At 44.0% G+C, this 23,276-nt stretch overlaps 1 protein-coding gene across 1 annotated transcript in view; it reads right to left on the bottom strand.

The window, feature by feature from the left end:
* Positions 1-1,280: 1,280 nt before the first annotated feature.
* The window catches only part of ARRDC4 (arrestin domain containing 4), a 174,479-nt gene continuing 152,483 nt past the window's right edge, over positions 1,281-23,276 (bottom strand). The window contains exons 5-8 of the mRNA XM_073568770.1: positions 8,166-8,422; positions 7,094-7,256; positions 5,791-5,945; positions 1,281-1,486 (exon numbers count right to left, since the gene is read on the bottom strand). Of these exons, the coding sequence (XP_073424871.1) occupies positions 1,454-1,486; positions 5,791-5,945; positions 7,094-7,256; positions 8,166-8,422 (608 nt within the window). The 3' untranslated portion in view covers positions 1,281-1,453. The remainder of the gene's footprint in view (positions 1,487-5,790; positions 5,946-7,093; positions 7,257-8,165; positions 8,423-23,276) is intronic.

Raw genomic sequence — 23,276 nt, 5'->3', positions numbered from 1 at the left:
GCTGTCCGATATTTTGCACGCACCCATTTACTTGAATGGCTGCGCACTGTGCAAGATACTGTGCCGCTTGCAGCACGCTGCAATTTTTTTTTTCATGTCGAGATAAAAATTGCACATCTGCTCTGCCTTGTTGAATAACATTGGTCAGAGCACAATGCAACATTTTCTCGCATAACACTACTCTGTATTATACACCAATGTAGCGAGCCCTTTGGGTGTTTCCCTGGGGCGTAATAATAAGAGGTGCTGGGTTGCATTCACACCTGCACCCTAAAGACTAAGGGGGCCCCAAAGGTCACTTTGCTCCATGTGAAAAGATTATTATTAGTAAAGACCTGTGTTAGTTGTGGGCCCCATTGGAGATTTTGCTTTGGGGCCCTCAAGCTTTTGAGTTAGGCCACTGCTATTTCCACATATCTGTTTTTAGCGGTCCAAGAACGGATGTGGGTCTCCTGAAGTCAATTCGGCAGCATCATAGGCATACAGAAAATGTTGAATTTGTGACAGGAGACCCATGGCTGATCCATTAAATAGCAACAATTAGAGCGAGTTCCGATTGCTGCTGATAGAGCCGGTGCCAGCTACATAAAAAAAGTCAGCTCCCATCATGTATTGTGTGGGCTTAGTTCCTGTGTCCGCTCGATACAAGTGCACCCAACATGCACTCTACATTTTAAGGCAAATGTTCGGAAAAGGTTAAAGTAGATCTGTCAACAGATTTCACAATACACACAGCACAGATTATTAACTAGGTCTTTAGATTTGAAGAGGCTGGTGTATTTACTTTGAAACTCCATGTCACAATGGCTGTATAATAATTTTTTGAAAGTTAACTTAATATCTGCCCACTTAGCGTGATTGACAGCTCTTCTACTGACATATCACTCTGCTCAGTGCAATCTGCAGCTGTCAGGCAGGCAGGGTGAATGGAGAGCATTTCAAAAAGGACTATGCAACTATTCAGAGAGAGTTTGTATTATGAAATCCGACAATAGATTTTGAAAATTACAGTCTCCACTGTATCTACAAAAAGACATTGTAGACAAATTGCATAATTTTCCTTTTTTTGCTGCTCGGCAGGTCAGACACTGAACACTGTATTTTCCCTGATAAGCATTGCATCTTGTGCTGCCTAATATGTAATGTGTAGGATTTCGGAAGTGGAGACCCATTCTGCTGTACTTTTGCAACCGATCTGCATTCATTTTATAACTATATAGTTTTCACTAAATATTTGTTCATTCATTTTGCCAAATGTATCAGTTCCAATAAAAAGTACATTGTGCAGGGGCTCTATAGCATGTTTAATCCATAGTGTGCCTCACAGTTTTGTTTTACTCCTGCTACATCTTTAAAATAATCAACACTTGTTGAACAAGGAACTATGAAAGTATTGGTAAAATGATTTATAATGATGGCTTTGTCCCTTTAGGATGAATGAGGCAATGGTTTCTTATCCAGTGTTGTTTTCGGGATAAGGATCCACCTGTGTAGACAAAATGTAAAACAAAAATTATGAAAAACAATATAAGATTGTGCTATACAGAAACTATATAAACTTAGAGGGATCTTTCACACAATGCACATTTATCATGTAATCACAGCATAGGTGATAAATGCTTACTGGGTTCCCTACCACTAAGGGTAACATTCAAGTGTCATGCATATGGGTTTGAACCTTTGAGCCTGTGCTGGGGATATCAGGCATAATCGAGATACCCCCCTGGCAAAACATATGCATGAGACACATGGTGGTAAAATAGAAGTCCAGTTTTGTATCATTGAGGTGGTAAAAAGGAATCCCAGGGGGGAGTAATCTTGATAAGTTATTGTTGCAGAGAGAATGCGCCTAGATTCATCGTTTGGAGTCCATGGTGCCGAGTGGCCTCAATGAAAGCTTATCTTATGCTTGTTTCCTATAGGCGTTAGAATCTTTTGGCCATGCTATGCTAGACCATTTTTCCTCCCATTGATGTGGGGGGGGGGGCATGAATTATTGTGCAATATTCTTATTCAAATTGATTTTTTTTTATATCAATTTATACCTTTGATGTTGATAATGGTTTTTGCATCCCCTTTTTCCCTTCCTCCCTTGCCATTGCACATGTATACGTTAGTATGATATGTTTAGTCATCAAAAGGGTAGTGATTTGTTTTTAACAGCGGCGAGGTCTATTTATTCATTGTGTATTCCCTTTTTCTAACCATCTACAATAAACAGGGTTAGTTTTGGTGTATGGCACCGCCTCTGTTGTGTCCCTGATGGGGCTTGAACATGCTGGTAATGGGAGGTGTTTGCTGCCTAGTGCTGCACTTTGTCATCCTGCCTATGCAGGTTTTTGGTTGGGAAGAGGAATATATTCATTAGGGGAGGAACATGAAGTCCATCTCAATATGACGTCCCTCTTGTTATGTTAATGCACGTTTAGTGGCAGGCGCAGGTTGATGTCTGCATTAAATTTAAGTGTTGTCATGACAGCGCCGCATGTTTCAACATAATGTATGGTCTATCTCTTGAGCTCATTCTTTCCCCCACACTGCGCATGTGCCATCCTGAACAGGAAGTGTCAGTGGAACGCACGCCAGGGCATTGCCATGACAGGGCGGTATCTTCTGTCATGATGTTTTTGTCCTTGCGCTCCCTCTTTCATCTATACCGCGCATGCGCTGCCCAGAGCAGGAAGGATTATGAGCCCTGTGGAACGCACGCCATTTACATTGCGGCATGTGGAGTGCACGCCGGCTCATTGTGCAGGAGAGGAGGCACAGGTGTGTGTAATGCGGGGCATATGGCAGCATTTGATATTTGGTTATCCAATATGAAACGGAGTTGGTCATGAATGATTTTATTAGGCATACAGGTGTGTGAGAGGTGGACCCTCTTTAGTGCACAGCAAGTGGGCCCTGTTCATTATCCTATCATGACTATATATATAGGGGCTGTTTGACTATTTTTTCCACATAATATCTATCTATCCACCTCCTGATGATCCTGTTGGGAGAAACGCGTTGAGGTTTTTGCCTATCTTACATCAAAAAATCTGAGTATCCCACTATTTGTTATCAATAATGTTGGTTATATTGATACTAATGTTTTAATGGATCATTTGTTTTTTTTTCTCCTTCCATATGCTTATTTGTGCCACCCAGTGGTGAATGTGTAGCCATATCAGGGTATTCCCAGGTTGAGCCGTCGTGGAGCGGGGGCGCCATTCCACTGACCAGTAGGATGCCAACCTCCGCTGACAGGAAGGCATACGGTTATAGGGGATAGATAGTGAGATACTCCAATGCACTTGTCACTTTATGTCTTGTCTTTTTTGCACTATTTTTGCACTTTTTCTCTTTGTTGTCTATTGAGCTTCCTATCTGGCAACCCCTATACACTGCTTTTCTGAATAACTGGTTGACCAAATGTGGCACATATTCAGGGCTATTTAGGAGTTTTAGGGTTCAGCCATCATGGAACGGGGGCGCCAATCTCGATTATGTTTAGGGTGCCAACCTCCGTTGTTAGGCAGCTTTCATATCAGTACCCCATAGTAGGGTGTAATAGGTGACACAGTTGCTTGTTGTTTATGGGGTTGTTTTGTCTACTATTTAGGCTTCATTAAAGGTTGTTTTTATGCACATCTGTATCTAGAAATTGCTGTTTATGTTCTTTACCTTGCACCTATCTTCTGTTTCTTTTAAGGAAGTAGGCAGCACATACTTTAAAAGTACATACTTAATCTTTTATTTTTTATTTTTTTGTGGTTTGTTTTACTCACTTTGGGCTCTTTTTCTATTTCAGCACACTTTCCCATTTGTAGGTAATTTGCACATTGCTCAGCCCTTCAGTTCTTTAGGAGGAATGTGAAGCGCTCAACAGACTTTCAGGAAGGATAGGACCGAGTTACCATAGTCTAGTCTGTGGTTAGCGCTATCTCAGCTTACACAGGAACCACTAGGGACTGCAGAGTCAGGATCTCTTGTCTGTACAGGAATAGTCAGGGTCAATTGCAGTTTTTAGTGTGTTACAAATTTTCCCGAGTGAGTTGGTACAATATCAAAAGAAGCTGTTTCAACAGAGGTGCAAGGCAAATGCTCGATTACCTCTACATTCAAGCAGCTCCTCATTGTGAGACCACAGGAGACTTGTGAGCCTTATTTCATTGAGCAATGGCAATGAGAAATTGTTAGTCTATCCATAAAAATATATACTCATTCCCCTCTAAAAGAGCATCTTGGTTAGTCTAATGAAATCTTACAGAAAGTATGTTGGACATGTGTCTCATGGATCTCATTCTGTACTAGTAAGTAATAAAATCTTGCTTTAACCCCTTTACCCCAAAGGGTGGTTTGCACGTTCATGACCGGGCCAATTTTTACAATTTCGCCACTGTCCCTTTATGAGGTAATAACTCTGGAATGCTTCCATAGATCCTGGTGATTCTGACACTGTTTTCTCATGACATATTGTATTTCATGATAGTGGTAAAATTTATTTGATATGACTTGCATTTATTTGTGAAAAAATGGAAATTTGGCAAAAATTTTGAAAATGTCGGAATTTTCCAACTTTGAATTTTCATGCCCTTATAACAAAGAAATATGTCTCACAAAATAGTTAATAAATAACATTTCCCACATGTTTACTTTACACCAGCACAATTTTGGAACCAAAATTTTTTTATGTTAGGAAGTTATAAATCTGACCAGCAATTTCTCATTTTTACAACACCATTTTTTTTTTAGGGACCACATCACATTTGAAGTCACTTTAAGGGGTCTATATGATAGAAAATACCCAAAAGTAGCACCATTCTAAAAACTGCACCCCTGAAGGTGCTCAAAATCACATTAAAGAAGTTTATTAACTCTTCAGGTGCTTCACAGGAATTTTTGCAGTGTTTACAAAAATGAACATTTAACTTTTTTCACAAACAATTTATTTCAGATCCAATTTGTTTTATTTTACCAAGGGTAACAGGAGAAATTGGCCCACAAAAGTTGTTATACAAATTGTCCTGAGTACGCTGATACCTTATGTATGCAAGTAAACCACTGTTTGGGCGCATGGCAGAGCTCGGAAGGGAAGGCGCGCTGTTTGACTTTTCAATGCAAAATTGGCTGGAATTGAGATCGGACGCCATGTCGCATTTGGAGAGCCCCTGATGTGCCTAAACAGTGGAAACTTCCCTTAAGTGACACCATTTTAGAAAGTTGACCCCCTAAGGAACTTATCTAGATGTGTGGTGAGCACTTTGAACCCCCAAGTGCTTCATAGAAGTTTATAATGTAGAGCCATAAAAATAAAAAATCCTATTTTTTTCAGAAAAATGATCTTTTCGCTCCCAATTCTTTATTTTCCCAAGGGTATCAGGAGAAATTGGATAGGTGGTAAGGTGTACTTAAATGTCTGGCCCCAACAAGAGTGCACCCAGTGCTTGTACTTGGTTTGAATAGCCATTCTATGCTGACAGACTCCCTGTAAAACTGTATTTATATGCGGTATATCACTATGGCTGCAGGTAAATATTTCTTTTTTTTGCTGACAGTTTCCTTTTAAAAATGACCACTCCAGTGAATTTTTCTTTCTCTCCTGTGCTAGCCATCATGCACATGACTGTAATTAGTGTAGTAACATACTCGCCAGTCGTAGTCTTCTTAATACCTTTCATGCTATTTTTTAGCTTATAATTTGTTATAGTGTGGAATAGATTTTTTTTCTGTGATATAATTTCACATACTAACTAGTGACCTAAATATTTTCCAATTACATTTTTCTTCCTGCGTGGTCAATTTTACCTGGGAATATGAAGGTGGTGGTTGGAACCTGAATTCCTGGATCACTGTAAATGATGGAAAGTGAAGTCCTTCAATTAAGTCACTTTGGTCATAGTATACAGGAGTTCTCCCGGCAAGTTCTTCCTCTGACACGATATCAGCATAATTTGGTGGTGCTATTAAAAGCATAAGTATACTAAAATGTATGTTGACTTTTTATAGTTGTTATCATTTATAGATCTTTTTAGCATTGATTTCATCAAAGTCATAAACAATCCCAGGCTATGATAAAGGTAGGGAAAGCACGTGTCCATCAATGGGAGCCAAATTCAGGTTCTGGCTTTTTTTAAGGAGTCCCGTAGACAATGAATGGAGTGCTACTCAATTCAAGAAGGGACTATGCAGAACCCCTCTTCTCGAGATACAGAACATTGTTATTGGGATTGTTGGTGGTCCTTGAGCACAAACCACTAGCTATCAGTAATCTATTAACTACTCTATAGATAAGTTATCACTGGATTCTTACAAAATCCTTTTGAAATAAAGAGCCATGTTGAAATTCTCAAACTTTCCCAAGTGGCTCTTAAGTTGACAGTGATTGACAAATGACAATTACTTACACTGGCGGACACAGACAGGAAAGGGCCCCTGTGCAAAAACAGTATATGGGCCCTTTGCAGTCCAACAGGTCATTGTAATGCACAATTCCACCTGATTTGGATGTGTATGTGGAAAAGGGCCCCTTTACCTCTTGGTTGCACCAATGTTATGTCCACTACTGACTACTCAATCAACGTTCTTTATGTAGCTGAGAATCATACGAGGATGGCGGTTATGAGGGTATATTCCCATGGTCAGTAAACGCTGCGGGTATGACGCTGCATACATCCGCGGGATCCAACCCGCAGAGTCAAGAAATCCCATGCTCACTATGCATGCACAGATGCCTGTGGATCACCAGCGGAGATAGACATGCGGTGCGTCTTTTCAGACCCCAGCACGTCTATTTATCTTGTTTAGACATGAGCCTCTGCAAGATAAATTTCACCTGTTCAAAGTATTGGATGTGGTGATTGCACACGGTTCAATGAACAAATGCGGAATCACCTACGTTCAAAAGCCGGCAGCGCTTTGGACTCAGCGGACATGTGCTGCGTCCAAAGTGCTGCAGATTACTGACTGTGGGAACGTACCCTTAGACTTCATGAAATGTAAGCCATGGCACTTGTTGCAACCACCATTCCATCACCACATAGCTTCTAGGGTCTACAAGACAGATCGCTAAATCGCATACGATATAATAGTATTCTTTAATACTGGTTACCTTCTGGTTGCTCTGGCAATGTTAAGGCAAGCCAACTCATGTCTACAGTAGAGTGGCTAGGATCACTTAAATTCCTGTATAAAAATCCATTAAATGGGACTGTGCCAATAACTAGAGGTAGTTCCACCATCAATTTTTTTGCCCCAGGAATGTGTATGTAAACCTGCAAGAAATATTGTACTCAATTATTGCAAATAAAAAAAAACATTCAATGAAAAAAAAATATTTTTTTTTTTTCAAAATTAGCTTTTTAATGTTTTCTTATGTAATTTTCTGATAACTGACAGGGTTTCTTCCTAATTTTTGATATATTGAAACTGATGGCAAGAGTATGACCCTAAGGGTGTAGCTTACTGGAACACTCCAAGGTAAAAATCATCTAATGTTTTTACATGTTGCATAGCCTAAGGTGGCAATGTTCTTACCTCTGTTCTCTTACTATATACTACCATTACATAGTAAGTTTTGTTTAGAGTGTTCCTTAGAGAAGTCATTTGTAAGCAGCCACTGACATGCCTGCAGTGCAAAGTTTTTTATGTTAATCATTTTACAATCAGAATTAAACAGGTTCTACGGAGTTCAGAAACTATGCTTTATCCATGGATATAACCTATTGATCATTGAGTTTCCGACCTCTGAAACCCTTAACAAACCCAAGAATCAAGGCTCTGAAGTTCCACTGTGTGAATGTAATGGTGGTCAATCGTGGACACCTCCGCGCCTCTCATTCTTAATGTAAGTGATGAAAACCTCAAAAAGAGCAAAAAATCCTCCAAAAAATTCAGATACAAACCAGACAGGCCTAAATGCATCTGCACTAATACAGGGTGCAGCGGACCCAAGTAAAATGGCAGCTGCACAGGTGCATAAATACCAAATGAAACAGCCAGCCTACAATCAGGGATTGGACGTTGGGAATGTGTTATAAAGGAGAAACAAGAATGTTTTACAGTATCCAAACCCCATACATTATAATGTTATGGCTATAAATGTATACATTTAGAAATAGTACAAACTTGATCTTGACACAAGGGGAATAGAAGTCCTATTCTATGGTCTCAAGCATACATACTGCTAGAGTGTATTGCACTCGGATGATGTGACAGTCTGTAATTGTAGGTGTCACTGGAGGGATTTTTAGAATTTTTCCATTCCAGGTTTCAGTACTTCCAGATGCTATATGATTCCCGCGCACTCCAGCCAGCATTTGCTTATGTGTTTTCATCTTCCCATGAACAATGAAACTTTGAATTTGGAATATAGCAGCTTTGGGAACCACTAATCGGGATGACCCATTTTCAAATTCTGCATAAATAGGAATTGCCTCCCCTAAAAAGAAAAAATAAAACATAGCATTACAAATGTCTTCATACTGATGATAATAAATAGGGGAAGATGCATTAACATTGTGCACCTTATTCATTTTCCCATATAGCTAGCACATGACATTGTAATAAATGTGGTGCAGGCTTTAAAAAAAAAAAAAAAAAAAAAAAAAAGAAATCAGCTGTTTTGGTGAATTTAGTGCCTATATATTTAGTAGACAGGAAAGTTTTATTAATAATTCAGAGAATACCTGCCACTTTTAAACTTTTACCAAAATAGGGCACATAGAATTTATTGCAATGCACTGAACAGATTACACGCATAAGGCCGGGGTCACACTGGCGATTAAATCGGACGAATGCAATGCGATAAAAAAATCGCATTGCATTCGTCCCAATGTTATTCTATGGGGCAGCTCCCATCACGCGATTTTTGATCGGATCCGTTCCTCGGACCGAGACAATGCTGCGATTGTCACCGATTTTCGGATCGGATTCGACAATACAAGTCTATGGGGCGAGAAAAAATGGGACTAAAAACGGACCAGATGTGTGACTTGCGATAAATCGCACCCGGTGTCCTTTAGCAAAAGCCGGCAATTCTTCCAATACAGTAAAATCACAGAGACCGGTAAAATAAAGAATGAATAGATCTAGACACATTTTATATATATATATATATATTTATATATCTATAATAATAAATGCCCTAAGCAGCTTCCGGTTGTACCAACTTCCGTCCAGTTGTAACCGGTGACGTCACCACACACATCGCACATGTTAACCCTCAACACACCACACCGCCTCAACACACACTCCTCTCACCTTTCACCATCTCCACTCACTCTTTCACTCCACATACGTTCCTTTCTCTCACTCCGTTTCTCATACTCACACCGTCATCGTCGCTGCCCCGACATCTTCCTCCGCCGCCGCGATCCTGGATCCAGACGTTCTCCAGGCTGCCGACATGTTCTTGCGGCGACGCCATCTTGGATTTCGTGAAATCCCGCGATATTCAAGATGGCGTCGCTGCAAGAACATGTCGCTGGCGTGGACGACTCGGGATCCAAAAAGATGGTGTCGGCGAAATCTCGCGAGATTACGCCGACTCCATTTTGGATCCCGATGTCGTCCACGCCGGTGACATGTTCTTGCGGCGACGCCGTTTTGGATCGGCGAAATCCCGCGATAGTCAAGATGGCGTCGCCGCAAGAACATGTCGCCGGCGAGGACGACGTCGGGATCCAAAATGGCGTCGGCGAAAACTATCGCGGGATTTCACGATACTCAAGATGGCGTCGCCGCAAGAACATGTCGCCGGCGTGGACAACGTCTGGATCCAGGATGGCGCCGGCGGAAGAAGATGTCGGGGATCGTGGAGCAGCGGCGATGACGGCGTGAGTATGAGAGACGGAGTGAGAGAAGGGGTCGTATGTGGAGTGAAAGAGTGAGTGGAGATGGTGAAAGGTGAGAGGAGTGTGTGTTGAGGAGTGTGTGTGTTGAGGGTTAACATGGCAAGAGGTGTGATGCTATCGCATCCTCCCGATGCGATAGCATCGGGCCATAATCTAGTATATATATATATATATATAAATATATATTTTATGCATGTCATAGAGACACATTTATACATACGGTATATTTCGAATTCATACAGTTCATCATAGCAGAATAGCCGCAGAAACATTTGCCGCCTTTTGTATAATTATTCTCCTGCCCGACATGAAATGACACATGGTTTACATATAGTTAACCATTTCATTTCATGTTTTTTTGTTATGTCTATCACAATTAATTAGATGAGGATTTGTGGGTAAAATTTGGGACTTGTAGGGGTTAATTTAAGGGGTTAATTCGTTGTATGAAATTATGGGGACTCCCTGAAGCCTCAGTGACGTCAGCAGGAGTCCCTGCAATTTCATACAACGAATTAACCCCTTAAATTAACCCCTACAAGTCCAAAATTTTACCCACAAACCCTCATCTAATTAATAGTGATAGACATAACAAAAAAAACATGAAATGAAATGGTTAACTATATGTAAACCATGTGTCATTTCATTTCGGGCAGGAGAATAATTATACAAAAGCCGGCAAATGTTTCTGCGGCTATTCTGCTATGATGAACTGTATGAATTTGTAATATATATATTAATGTGTCTCTATGACATGCATAAAAAATATATATATATGTGTGTGTCTAGATCTATTCATTCTTTGTGTGGGGAAACCTGTCATTGGGCTCCATTATATGTCCATTTAGCTACCCTGCGAGAAAATCTCACCAGACGGATGTCAAACGGATCCTTACATGCGATTAAAATCGCATCAATTAAGAAAAATCGCATAAAAAACGGATCAATGGTTAAGATACCTTTGTGCAATTTCGGACCGTTAAAATGGGACTGTTTTTTTAATGGTTGTGTGTGACTCCAGCTTTATACTTCACTTTGCCACCATACGAGCATTCATATACACAAAATACAATAAAATTTGGTACATTTGATGGTAATGCGTGATGGGTAAGCATCTGCCTGTATTTCCTAGCATTGAGGACACCAACATTGGGCAACATTAAGGACCATAGATGCTAAGCAAACTTATTGCAGCAATAGAAAGACAGATCATGCTTACTTCCCTTTGGAATTGGATGATGTCATCAACTCAGAGCAACCAGTTTTATTCAGCTACATTCACCTACTATTTGTAGAAGTCTGGTCAGAAACGTTTTTCATGTAAAAATTGGGGTAAAAAAAATACCTTTGACATGGAAACAAAGCCAAGTAGTCCATCACACTGTATGAAGAGGTTGCTGTTGGATCATCATAATGTGCTTATAGTGTATGAGAGTCCATCATACTGTGTATAGAGGGGCTGTGGGGCCATCATATTGTGTATAGAGGCGCTGAGGGGCCTGATTATATAATAATAAATGTTATTTCTATAGCGCTGACATATTCCGCAACACTTTTCATTTCAGAGGGGACTTGTACAGACAATATACATTACAGCATAACAATAATCACATAGATCATAACAGATACCAAGAGGAATGACGGCCCTGCTCACAAGCTTACAATCTATGAGGAAAAAAGGGGAGACACGAAAAGTGGGTGGTAACAGTTGCCCTGATTGTATGGACCAGCCATAATGTTAAGTGTGTAGCAGTACAGATGCAGAGGGCTAATGGATGCATAAAGCATGTGGGAACATGATGCGGGGAACCTGGTTATGGTTAAAAAACTTTTGGCTGTGCCACATAGGGATAGATTAGGTTAATGTGTTGAGGCGGTAGGCCAGTCTGAATAAATGAGTTTTCAGGGCACGCTTAAAATTGTGAGGATTGGGGACTAATCATATTGACCTGGGAAGTGCATTCCAAAGAATTGATGCAGCACGTGTATAGTCTTGAAGACGGGAGAGGGAGGTTCTGATTATTGAGGATGCTAACCTCAGGTCATCAGCAGAACGGAGGGCGTGGGTAGGATGGTATACTGAAACAAGGGAGGAGATGTAGGGTGGTGCTGGGCCATGAAGAGCTTTGTGGGTGAGGGTAATCAGTTTGTACTGGATTCTGGAGTGGATGGGTAGCCAGTGTAATGACTGGCACACGGTAGAGACATCGGTGTAACGATTGGCAAGCAATATGATCCTGGCAGCAGCATTCAAGACAGATTGGAGGGGGGAGAGTTTGGAAAGAGGGAGGCCGATTAGAAGGGAGTTACAATAGTCGAGACGAGAATGAATAAGAGAAACAGTCAGAGTTTTTGCAGAGTCAAAAGTAAGAAAAGGTCGAATTCTAGAAATGTTTTTGAGGTGCAGATAACAAGAGCGAGCCAGTGATCGGATGTGGGGGACAAAGGAAAGCTCGGAGTCAAGTATGACCCCAAGACAGCGGGCATGTTGCTGGGGAGTAATAGTAGAACCACACAAGGAAATGGCAATGTCGGGTATAGGTACATTAGTAGCGGTTCAGTTTCAGATATAGTGAGGACATGATGTTAGACACAGCGTTTAGACAATTTCCGGTGTTTTCTAGAAAGGCTGGCATGATGTCAAGAGAAGAAGTGTATAATTGGGTGTCGTCAGCATAGAGATGGTACTGGAAACCAAATCTACTGATTGTTTGACCAACAGGAGCAGTATACAAAGAGAAGAGGAGGGGGCCTAGGACTGATCCTTGAGGAACCCCAACGGTAAGGGGAAGATGAGAGGAGGAGGAGCCTGCAAAAGATACAGTAAAGGAGCGGTCAGAGAGATAGGAGGAGAACAAGGAGAGAACGATGTACTTGAGGCCAATGGAATAGAGCATAGTGAGGAGGAGCTGATGATCCACACTGTTGAATGCTGCAGAGAGATCCAAGAGAATTAGCATGGAGTAATTACCATTTGATTTAGCTGTTAGTAGATCAGAGACTTTAGTGAGGGCAGTTTCAGTAGAGTGTAAAGAGTGGAAACCGGATTGGAGAGGGTCGAGAAGAGAGTTTTCTGAGAGATAGCGGATAAGATGGGAGTGTACCAGGCATTCCAGGAGTTTAGAGATGAAGGGAAGATTAGAAACAGATCTATAGTTAGCGGCACAGTTTTGGTCGAGGGATGGTTTTTTAAGTAGTGGATGTATGATGGCATGCTTAAATGAGGAGGGAAAGATACCAGAAGAGAGCGAGAGGTTAAATATTTTAGTTAGGTGAGGGGTGACAGCAGGGGAAAGGGGCTGGAGTAGATGTGACGGAAATGGGTCACTGGTGCAAGTGGTGGGGCGAGAAGATGCAAGGAGCCTGCTTACTACTTCTTCAGTGACTGGTTCAAAATCAGAGAGTAAGCTAGATGCAGTGGGGGAGGGAGGACAGTGCATGGTATGAGGTGATTGAGAGATAATTTCCTGTTGGATCTGGTCAATTTTTTCTTTGACGTAATTGGCCAGATCGTCAGCTCGAAGCTCCGGGGTTGGGGCCTGTACTCTTTAGTTGAGTAGAGAATGAAAAGTGTCAAAGAGACGTTTAGGGTTATTGGACAGTGAAGTGATGAGGGTGTTGAAATAGGTTTGTTTTGAGAGGTGAAGGGCAGTGTTGTATGTTCGAAGCATAAACTTATAATGGATGAAATCATCGGGTAGGTTGGATTTTCTCCACAGACGTTCGGCGCACCTGGAGCACCGATGCAGGAAACGTGTTTGCAGGGTATGCCAGGGTTGTCGCCATCTGTGTTGTGGTGCTCTATGTATAGGAGGAGCAAATTCATCCAGGGCACTTTGAAGTGTTTCATTGTAATGCTTCAATGCAGAATCAGGACATGAAAGGGAGGAGATAGGGGCCAATGAAGACTGCAAGTTCTTCATAAGTTTCTGGGTGTTAATGGCTTGTATGTTTCTATAAATATGGACAGTGGGGATGACCTGAGCAGGGTGGCAGTTCTTGATAGAGAATGAAAGAAGGTTGTGGTCAGAGAGCGGGAGAGGGGAGTTTGCAAAATCATCCACTGCACAAAGCCGAGAGAAGTCGAGGGAGTTTCCGTCTTCATGCGCTGGAGAATTAGTAAGCTGCAAAAGGCCAAATGAGGAGGTTAGAGATAAAAGGTGAGTAGCAGATGGGGAGAGGGGAAGAGCAATGGGGATGTTGAAATCGCCCATGATGAGGGTAGGGATGTCACAGGAGAGAAAATGTGGAAGCCAAGTGGCAAAATGATCCAGGAACTGATGGGAGGGGCCGGGAGGACGATACACTACCGCCACTCGCATGGAGAAGGGGGTGTAGAGTCTGATGGCATGGACCTCAAAAGAAGGAAAGACAAGTGTTGTGATAATACCATGCATTGCTATTACCTGCCAGTATTCGTTTATTGTATACTGTCTACTAGTAGTGTTGAGCGACTTTTGGTTTTTTAGGGTCGAGTTTCGTTTCATGAAACCCGACTTTTCCAAAAGTCGGGTCGAGCAAAATCGGCCGACTATAGGGAAAAGTCGGGGTCGTCCCGAAACACGAAACCCAATGTAAGTCAATGGAGAATTAAAGTCGGCAGTGAGAGGAGTACAGGAAACACACCTACAGTGCCCATTTGAATGCCAAAAGCATCAATTCTTCTTACTTAAGCTTGTCAACCTTAATTAACTTCATAATACTAGTTACGCACTGAAAAATGGGGGTTATTTGGCTAAAGTTGTGTGAGGGGGTAGGGCTGGCTCCAGGCTTTCATGTGCCCTGGGCAAAAGAGCGCCCCTTTAACACATACCACAACTCATGATGCTCCGATACGGCAGAGAAATAGCGGTATAGTACAATGAAAAATACTTCACTTTTTACATCTCATGACGAGGCCCATCTATTTCTCCATACAGAATCATTGGTCCTATATAATGTTTGAAACAGTATATGATGAGCTCCACATAATGCTACAGTATATGTTGGTCCCCATGGATGAAGCTCCACTGTCTTATGGGCCCAAATAATGCTCCAAACAAAATGGGCCCCATTTCTAATGCTCTAGTGTATAATGGGCCCTGTAAATCAAATCAAATCAATCAAATCAAATTTATTATCGCCAAGTACATATTACATATATACAAGGAATTCTTTGTGGCAAAGAGGAAACATAATATATAACAACAGATACAAGTAACATCTAACAAGACAGATACAGTATATAGTCTACACATGACAATTTAATTGTTGAACAGAGAGTGGATAGAAGCTGTTCATATGGCGGTTGGTGCTGCATTTGGGGACTCTGAAGCGACGTCCTGAAGGGAGTAGTTGGAATGAGGAGTGTCCCGGGTGAGAGGGATCGGATGAAATTTTCAATGCGTGGGATCGAATACTCTTATCATAAAGATCCTGGATCTTAGGCAGGGGGGAACCTATAATTCTCTCTGCTGTTCTGAAAGTCCTTTGTAAGCTTAGTTTGTCATGCGCAGTGGCTCCCCCATACCAGACTATCAGAGAGGAATAAATCACAGATCTGATGACAGCATTAAAGAATAAGATCAGCAGATTCTTAGACAAACCATATCTTTTCAGCTGACGCAGGAAGAACATCCTCTGTTGTGCTTTTCTTATAACAGCATCCACGTTTTTCCCCCATTTAAGATCATGAGAGATGATAACACCAAGGAATTTGGTCTCTGTGACCCTAAAGCCCCCGTTACACACTGCGATATCGCTAACAATATCGCTGTAAAGTCACCGATTTTGTGACGTTGCAGCGATATTGCTAGCGATATCGCTGCATGTGATACTTACCTACGACCGCTCCCCCGCTGGTTATCGCTGATCGCGCGAGAAGCTCCTGGACCATTCCTCGTCGTCCACTTCCTGCGGCGCTTCCTGTGGCGCCGATGAGCGCCGCATGGAGCTGGGCGGGAGGACACAGGATCGCCGCGTCTGACAGGTAAGTAGCGATCCCCGTCCCCAGCGATGTCGCTGGTGAGATCTGCCTGAGTGGCAGCTCACTAGCTACCACCAAGCGATTCACCAACGATCCTGGCCGCATCATATCGCTGGTCGGGATCGCTGGTGAGTCGCTAGGTGTAACGGTACCCTAAGAACCACTTCGTCATGGATGTAGATTGGAAGTATCTCATGTTGATCTTTCCTAAAATCCACAACCATCTCAGCAGTTTTTTTAGTGTTGAGTAAAGATTAAATGCTGCTCCAATGTCTGATGTCCACCTTTGGAATGTTCCAGTGTATGGTGGGCCCCATCTATCATTCTCCAGAGTAGAGTGCTCCCCAAAAATTGCTGTCCCAACATTGAAAACAATGAAATAAGTCTCCTCGCTAGGGAATCCCTGTACTAGTCTGGACTCCTCGTCGTCCCCATCTTCCATCTCACTGCACAGTATTTCAACCTTGCAAGTGCTGTGATCCTGAGCAAGCAGGGGGGGCCCACTCATTGGCGATGGCACTGGCACAGGGCCCCTGATAGTACGGTGGTGTGTCTGACGGCGGGTGTGCCGAACCTGCACTTTCATCTGCAGCTTCCTCTTTGTCACCGTGTAAGATGGAACTGTATATGGGAAGGGTAACCTGAGTTTCATCAGGGTCAGATTCAGGCCGTGTAGCGTGCGAGGGGAATGTAGTGGTCTGGGTCAATGTACCAGTAGATTCATCGAGCAGTGGCTGGGCATCAGTGCACTTGTGTCGCCCCCAGGAGTACGGTTGCCACAGTGGCATTACCTTCCTCCTAGGGAGTGTGATGTCATGCTTGGGAGCAACGAAGGATCTCTCTAGCAGGTTAACTTATTGGGCGGCGTTATTCCCACAAGTCACGACCCTCCAAACAGCGTTCATGAAGGCAAAGTGTTTGTTTTACGTGGGCAGTATGGTTGCAAAGCTGAACCTTAAAGGAATGTCCAGAAGGGCACCACCAGGAGTGGAGCCTATGGCGTAATTTGACTCAACATGGGAAAACTCAACCATCCAGCCACAAAAAAGATACACACTTTGCAAGCTTAATTCCGTTAATGAACGAGACTCCGTCATGCCCCGCGGTCCGAGTCCGGCTTACTAGAGGGACACGCGAGGCTCTGGCATGTGAGATTGGCCAATAACTGGTGTGTCATGCCCTTACATGTCTGTGGCTGCATGTGCGCTACACTGAAAAGGCCAGCGTTTGTCGCTTACAGGTGCAGATAATCCGCTGAACAGCGTTAGTGATGGGGATCTGGGATTACAATCATTACCCGCGAACGATGATTTCCCAGTAAGTGCAGGTCAACCGCAGTTCCGGAATTAGGCCTAACCGTCATTCCTGAAAAAATGAAAAACTTGCGTGTGCAAACCACAGGTGCTGTAGCTTGCTTAACAGCTCGCCAGCCGTTCTCAGGCCCAGTATGGATTACACGTGATTGCACAAAGGTGAGAAAGGGTACCGTATCCCTGGATAACATGTATGGATAGCATAGTTTACACATTCAAAATTTATGTCTATAGATCAGGAGGCAGGCTCAGACGGTGTCAGGCCCAGTATGGATTACACGTGATTGCACAAGGGTGAGAAATGGTACCGTATCCCCGGATAACATGTATGGATAGCATAGTGTACACATTCAAAATATATGTCTATAGATCAGGAGGCAGGCTCAGACGGTGTCAGGCCCAGTATGGATTACACGTGATTGCACAAAGGTGAGAAAGGGTACCGTATCCCCGGATAACATGTATGGATAGTATAGTGTACACATTCAAAATATGTCTATAGATCAGGAGGCAGGCTCAGACGGTGTCAGGCCCAGTATGGATTTGACGGCCCAGACTACACAGCGGAGGAGCAGGGAGAGGTAAAGATTGCAAATGCTGGGACCCTGCCCAAGCAAGGGGGGCCCACAAGGTGGGACAAAATCCTTGGAAACCCATGCATGGTTCATTTTAATGAAGGTTAGATCATCCACATTTTGGGTTGACAGACGGGTCCTTTTTTCTGTCAGGATTGATCCAGCTGCACTGAAGACTCTTTCCGATAGCACACTTGCAGCTGGGCAAGCGAGCTCTTGTAAGGCATATTGTGCCAATTCAGGCCAGGTGTCCAGTTTAGCGGCCCAATAGTCAAAGGGGAATGACTTGTGTGGGAGAACATCGATATGGGAGGAAAAGTAGTTTGTAACCATAGTTGACAACTGCTGTCTCCTGTCACTTTCCATCGATGCTGTATTACCAGTTGTGTGAGCGGTACTTGAAAAATCAGTCCACAACATTGTCATGAAACCCCTGTCTCCAACGCCACTTCTGCTGTGTGCACCACGAACACCTCTGCCAAGCTGCCCCCAGCCCGTATGGCTCGTGTGAGAACCATCACCGCTGCAGTGTGCTGGGAATGCCTCAACCAACCGGTTAACCAGAGTTGCTTGTTTAGTAGCCAATATTAGGTCAAGGTTCTCCTGTGACATGATGTTTTGTAATTTGCCTTCATAGCATGGATCCAGGATGCTGGCCAACCAGTAGTCGTCATCGTTCATCATTTTGGCAATGCGTGGGTCCCTTTTTAGGATCTGCAAAGCATAATCTGACATGTGGGACAATGTTCCCGGTGTCAATGATGCACTGCGAGTGCTGGGTGGAGGAGCACTTTCTGGCAAATCCACATCCCTCCAGTCACGCACAAACCCTGTACCAGACCTTGCCACGCCAACATTTTCACTTGCCCCACGAGATGCATCCTCCTCCCCTAAGTAATCATCCCCATCATCATCCTCCTCCTCTTCCTCCACCTCGTCCAGGAGAGGTCCCTGAGCAGACAATGGCTGAATGTCATCAAGGATTCCCTCCACCTCTTCCTCCTCGTCAACATTGCCTGCAGACGCCTGCTCCTTAAGGTGCGTCAAAGTTTGCATGAGCAGATGCATAAGTGGGATGCTCATGCTTAGGATGGCGTCGTCTGCGCTTACCAGCCGTGTGCATTCCTCAAAACACTGAAGGACTTTACAGAGGTCTTTCAGCTTCGACCACTGCACACCTGTCAACTCCATGTCTGCTCTCAAAGTGCCTGGCCGTGTATCCTCCCACAAATGCATTATGGCCTGCCTCTGCTCGTACAGCCACTCAACCATGTGCAGGGTGGAGTTCCACCTTGTTGCAATGTCGATAATGAGGCGGTGGTTGGGAAGGTGGAGCAATTGCTGCAGCTTCTGCATACGAATGGAGTGTACAGGGGACCGGCGGATGTGCGCGCACAGTCTTTGCACCTTCTGGAGCAGGGCTGTTAACTCCGGATAATTGTTGAAGAAGCACTGCACCACCAGGTTCAAGGTGTGAGCCAAGCAAGGTATGTGGCTGAGTTTTGAAAGGGCTATGGCTGCCACAAAATTACGGCCGCTATCACTAACTACCTTGCCTGCCTCAAGTTGTACACTGCCCAGCCATGACTCAGTTTGTCGCTGAAAGTACTGGGCCAGCACCTCGGCGGTGTGTCTGTCGCTCAAACACATCATCTGCAACACAGCCTGCTGACGCTTTCCACTAGCTGCTCGATAGGGGGACACCTCGTGTGCAACAGTGGCAGCTGCAGATGGAGTGCTCGTACGACTGCGCTCTGTGGACGAGCTTTCGCTTCTGGAGGAGGAGGAGGGTCGAACGCCTACAGCCAATTGTTTCCTATACCGTGGGCTAGGCAGCACTGTCCCACCACCGCTGTCCCCTGTGGACCCTGCATCCACCACATTAACCCAGTGCGCAGTGATGGACACGTAACAGCCCTGGCCATGCCGACTGGACCATGCATCAGTTGTGAGGTGCACCTTTCCACTCACTGACTGCTTGAGTGCATGGACAATGCGGTCTTTCACATGATGGTGGAGGGCTGGGATGGCTTTGCGAGAGAAGAATTGGCGACTGGGTAGGTCATAGCGTGGTACTGCATAGGCCATGAGTTTGCAGAAAGCTGCGCTTTCCACCAACCGATAGGGCATCATCTCTAATGAGATTAGGTTGGCAATGTGGGCATTCAAACCCAGTGTACGCGGATGAGAGACTGAGTATTTTCTTGACCTACTCATAGTGTCTGGGAGGGTGAGCTGGACTTGAGAGCTGCATATGGTGGAAGTAGCGGTGGACAGGGCGGGCTGAGAGAGGGTTGATGATGGTGATGGAGTTGGTGTTCTTTCTGATGGCCTAGATTCAGTCTTTCGTTGATATAACAGTGGGATTCCCTGACTGCTGTGGCCTTGCAACGACACCTCAACATTTGCTGCTGTGCTAACCGGTGGGCTTACAGTGGGGGAAACAATCTAGCGTTGCTGACTACCTTCTTTGTGATCAGTTGAACATGTGGTACTTGAGGTTTAGTGTTGTGTCCACGCTTGCAAGTGCATGCTGGTTGAATGTCTAAGCATGCAACTGGTATTCAAATTTTTCAGATTTTTCCCTCGGCTAAAGGTCTTTGCGCACTTCTTACAGATAACCTTGGCCCGATCATGAGGATTTTGTTCAAAAAAGTGCCACACTGCACTCTTCCTACTTTGGTAGACATTTTGCGGCCTAGCACGCTGTGATATTTTGACCCTCTGGACAAGCTGTCCAGCAACTCTTTTTATTTTTGGAACCTGTCTTTGGAGTGCTCCGGGCCTGCCAGATAACAGCTGTTGCGATGTCGATGTCTGTTGTGGATGCTCCTCCTCCCCATCTGAGCTATTGGAAACAGCACCCTCTTCCCCCAATGGATGCCAATCTGGGTCAACAACTGGGTCATCCATCACCTCCTCTTCAATGTCATGTGCACCTTCCTCTGTGTCACCGTGTATGGTGGTATAGTGTGCGGGAAGGGGCACCTGAGTCTCATCAGGGTCAGAATCTGGCTCTGTGCACTGCGAGGACAATGTGGTGCTCTGAGTGAATGTACCAGCAGAATCAGCTATCAGTGGCGGTGCATCAGTGCACTCCATGTCAGATTCATCTTGGCCTGGGTAATTCACCATTTCACTTGATAATCCAGGCATGGTATGTGAAAACAGCTCCATGGAGTAATCAGTAGTATGGCCTGCGTCATCCTTCAATCTTGGTTGGGGTGAAGGACAAAAGGAAAGGTGTGGTTCATGAACATGAGCCTCCAATGATGACTCAGTGCTTTTATTTTTTACAACTTCAGAAGAGGAGGCGATAGAGCTGGAGGCTGAGTCAGCAATGTAAGACAAAACTTTTTCCTGAAGCTCTGGCTTTAAAAGCGGTTTGCCAACTCCTAGAAAACTAAGCCTTCAAGGCCTTGTGGAGCCAGACGATTACGCAGGCTCAACACCTCCTGCATTCGGTCCTATTTTGCTTTTGCCACTACCATCAGATCCACCACCAACACCATCATTACCAGCTGCCAACCCCCGCCCAATTCCACGGCCTCTTCCACCAGCCTTCCTCATTTTTGGCAGAAATGTAGACAAAATCCAACAAACTATATAGTAATGTAAAACAAGGTACAAGGTGTCTATAGGACAGGGGAGATTTTGAATTTCTGCACACACTTGTGGACACTGGACACTTTTGGATTGTGTGAGGGCCACTGAATATCACAGCGCTATGTCACAGGCAGAAATTGGCTAGTGTATGACAAACTACAAGGTGTATATAGAATTGGGCAGAATAGGAATCTCCCTAGAGTGTAGGTCTGTAAGAACGGAACAAGTCCTCAAATTATCCTTACAGAGCGACACACAGATAGCTTCACTGTGGCCGTGATAACAGCTGTTACATGGTACTGAGAAAGGAGCATGCACGTACACGGCTGTCCGGTGTACGTAAAATTGTCAAGCTCCGTGTTTTTTAAGTATACGGACTGGCACACTCTGTCTCTCTATAGTTTTGAATGTGATCAAACAGCAAATATATTTAACTGTTTGAAAACTAGACAAAACTAGAAGGTGCAGGTCTGTAGGAACTGAACATGTCCTCGACTTATCCTTACAGAGCGACACACAGATAGCTTCACTGTGGCCGTGATAACAGCCGTTACACGGTACTGTGTGAGGAGTGTGCACTGTATGGTGTGAAAAAATGCACGCTCAGTACCTCATCAGGACAAAAAAAAAATTGGGATTGCTTTTAAAAAAGCAGTTTGCAGAGCAGTGGGTAAACAGCAATGCAGCCGTCAGGAAGCCTTAGAAGGCAGCCTAACAACCAACACCGCTGATCGAGCAAAATATAGCCTCCACTTGCACTGCACACACAGTGACTGGTGTGTTGTACAGGCAAAAATCGCTAGCAGCAGAAGCAGTTTTTGGTGTCTTCTTCCCTGTCTAACGCTCTCCCTACAGAATCAGCAGCAGCAGCAGCTCTCCCTATTCTGAGATCAGCATGAGTAACATGGCGGTCGGCGTGCACGCCCTTTTATACCCCCTGTGATGCCCACCAAAGCAAGCCAATCACTTGAATGCCATTCTGAAAGATGGTGGTGACCCCTGTCATCACGTTGCCCACAGTGTCCGTGGATCCTGATTGGCTGAAAAAGAGCGCAAAACAAACTTTTGAAACGCGACTTTGGCCCTTAAGTCGCCGACCTCGTGGCCAACCTCATTCTAGGGTCTGGTTTCGTTTCATGAAACCCGACTTTGCCAAACGTCGGCGACTTTTAAAATTTTTCGACCCATTTCGCTCAACTCTATCTACTAGTACTGACATGCTGTATTATCTGTCTTTTGTAGTTTTTACCTAAATCATCTACATTTTGTACAACAATCTACTGAATTATCCATAACTGTGTTCTACTATACCATCTGTTATCATCTCCCATCGTTGTCCATATCATCCCAATAAATAATAGACTTAAGCACCCATACAGTCTTGTTTCTGGGAGTGGATGAAAGGTTAAGCTGTATGCTGGAATCCACACAGCATCATATGTGTAAGAAGGCAGAACAGTGAGCATATTGGACATCATGTAGGGGAGCTTTGGGGCATAGTGCCGTGTATAGAGGGGCTGTGAGGCCATTATACCGTGTAGAGAGGGAGTGTGTGGCCATCATAGTGTGTGTGTGTGGTGGAAGTTGTGAGAACACTGGACATATGGGGAGCTGTGGGGCCATCATACTGTGTATACAAGGGCAGGGGAGCCTTCATACTATATATAAGGAGCTTTGCTGGCATCACACTGTGTGTGGGGGATCACTGCAGGGACATCATACTGGGTGGGGGAAATCTAGAGATATCATACTGTCTGAAAGCATCATACTTTGTTGGTGTCATCATAGTGTGCAAATTCTGTGAGGTAATTCATTGTGTGGGTTATCATACTGTATATGGGCAGGGCATTTCAATGGACATCATATTCTATGGAGACTGCCATGAAAGGGTAATTGCAGGGAGTGAAAACACTATGGGGCTTCAATGGAAGCACAGTTACTGTGTAAGTACTGCAACACATGTCTCTTTCCCTGTTTATAT

Source organism: Dendrobates tinctorius, unplaced genomic scaffold, assembly GCF_039654945.1.
Source record: "Dendrobates tinctorius isolate UK_male_01 unplaced genomic scaffold, ASM3965494v1 ptg000022l, whole genome shotgun sequence".
NCBI classification, from domain to species: domain Eukaryota; kingdom Metazoa; phylum Chordata; class Amphibia; order Anura; family Dendrobatidae; genus Dendrobates; species Dendrobates tinctorius.
Note: the sequence above shows the minus strand (reverse complement) of the source record. Positions and strands in the feature narration are given on the sequence as shown.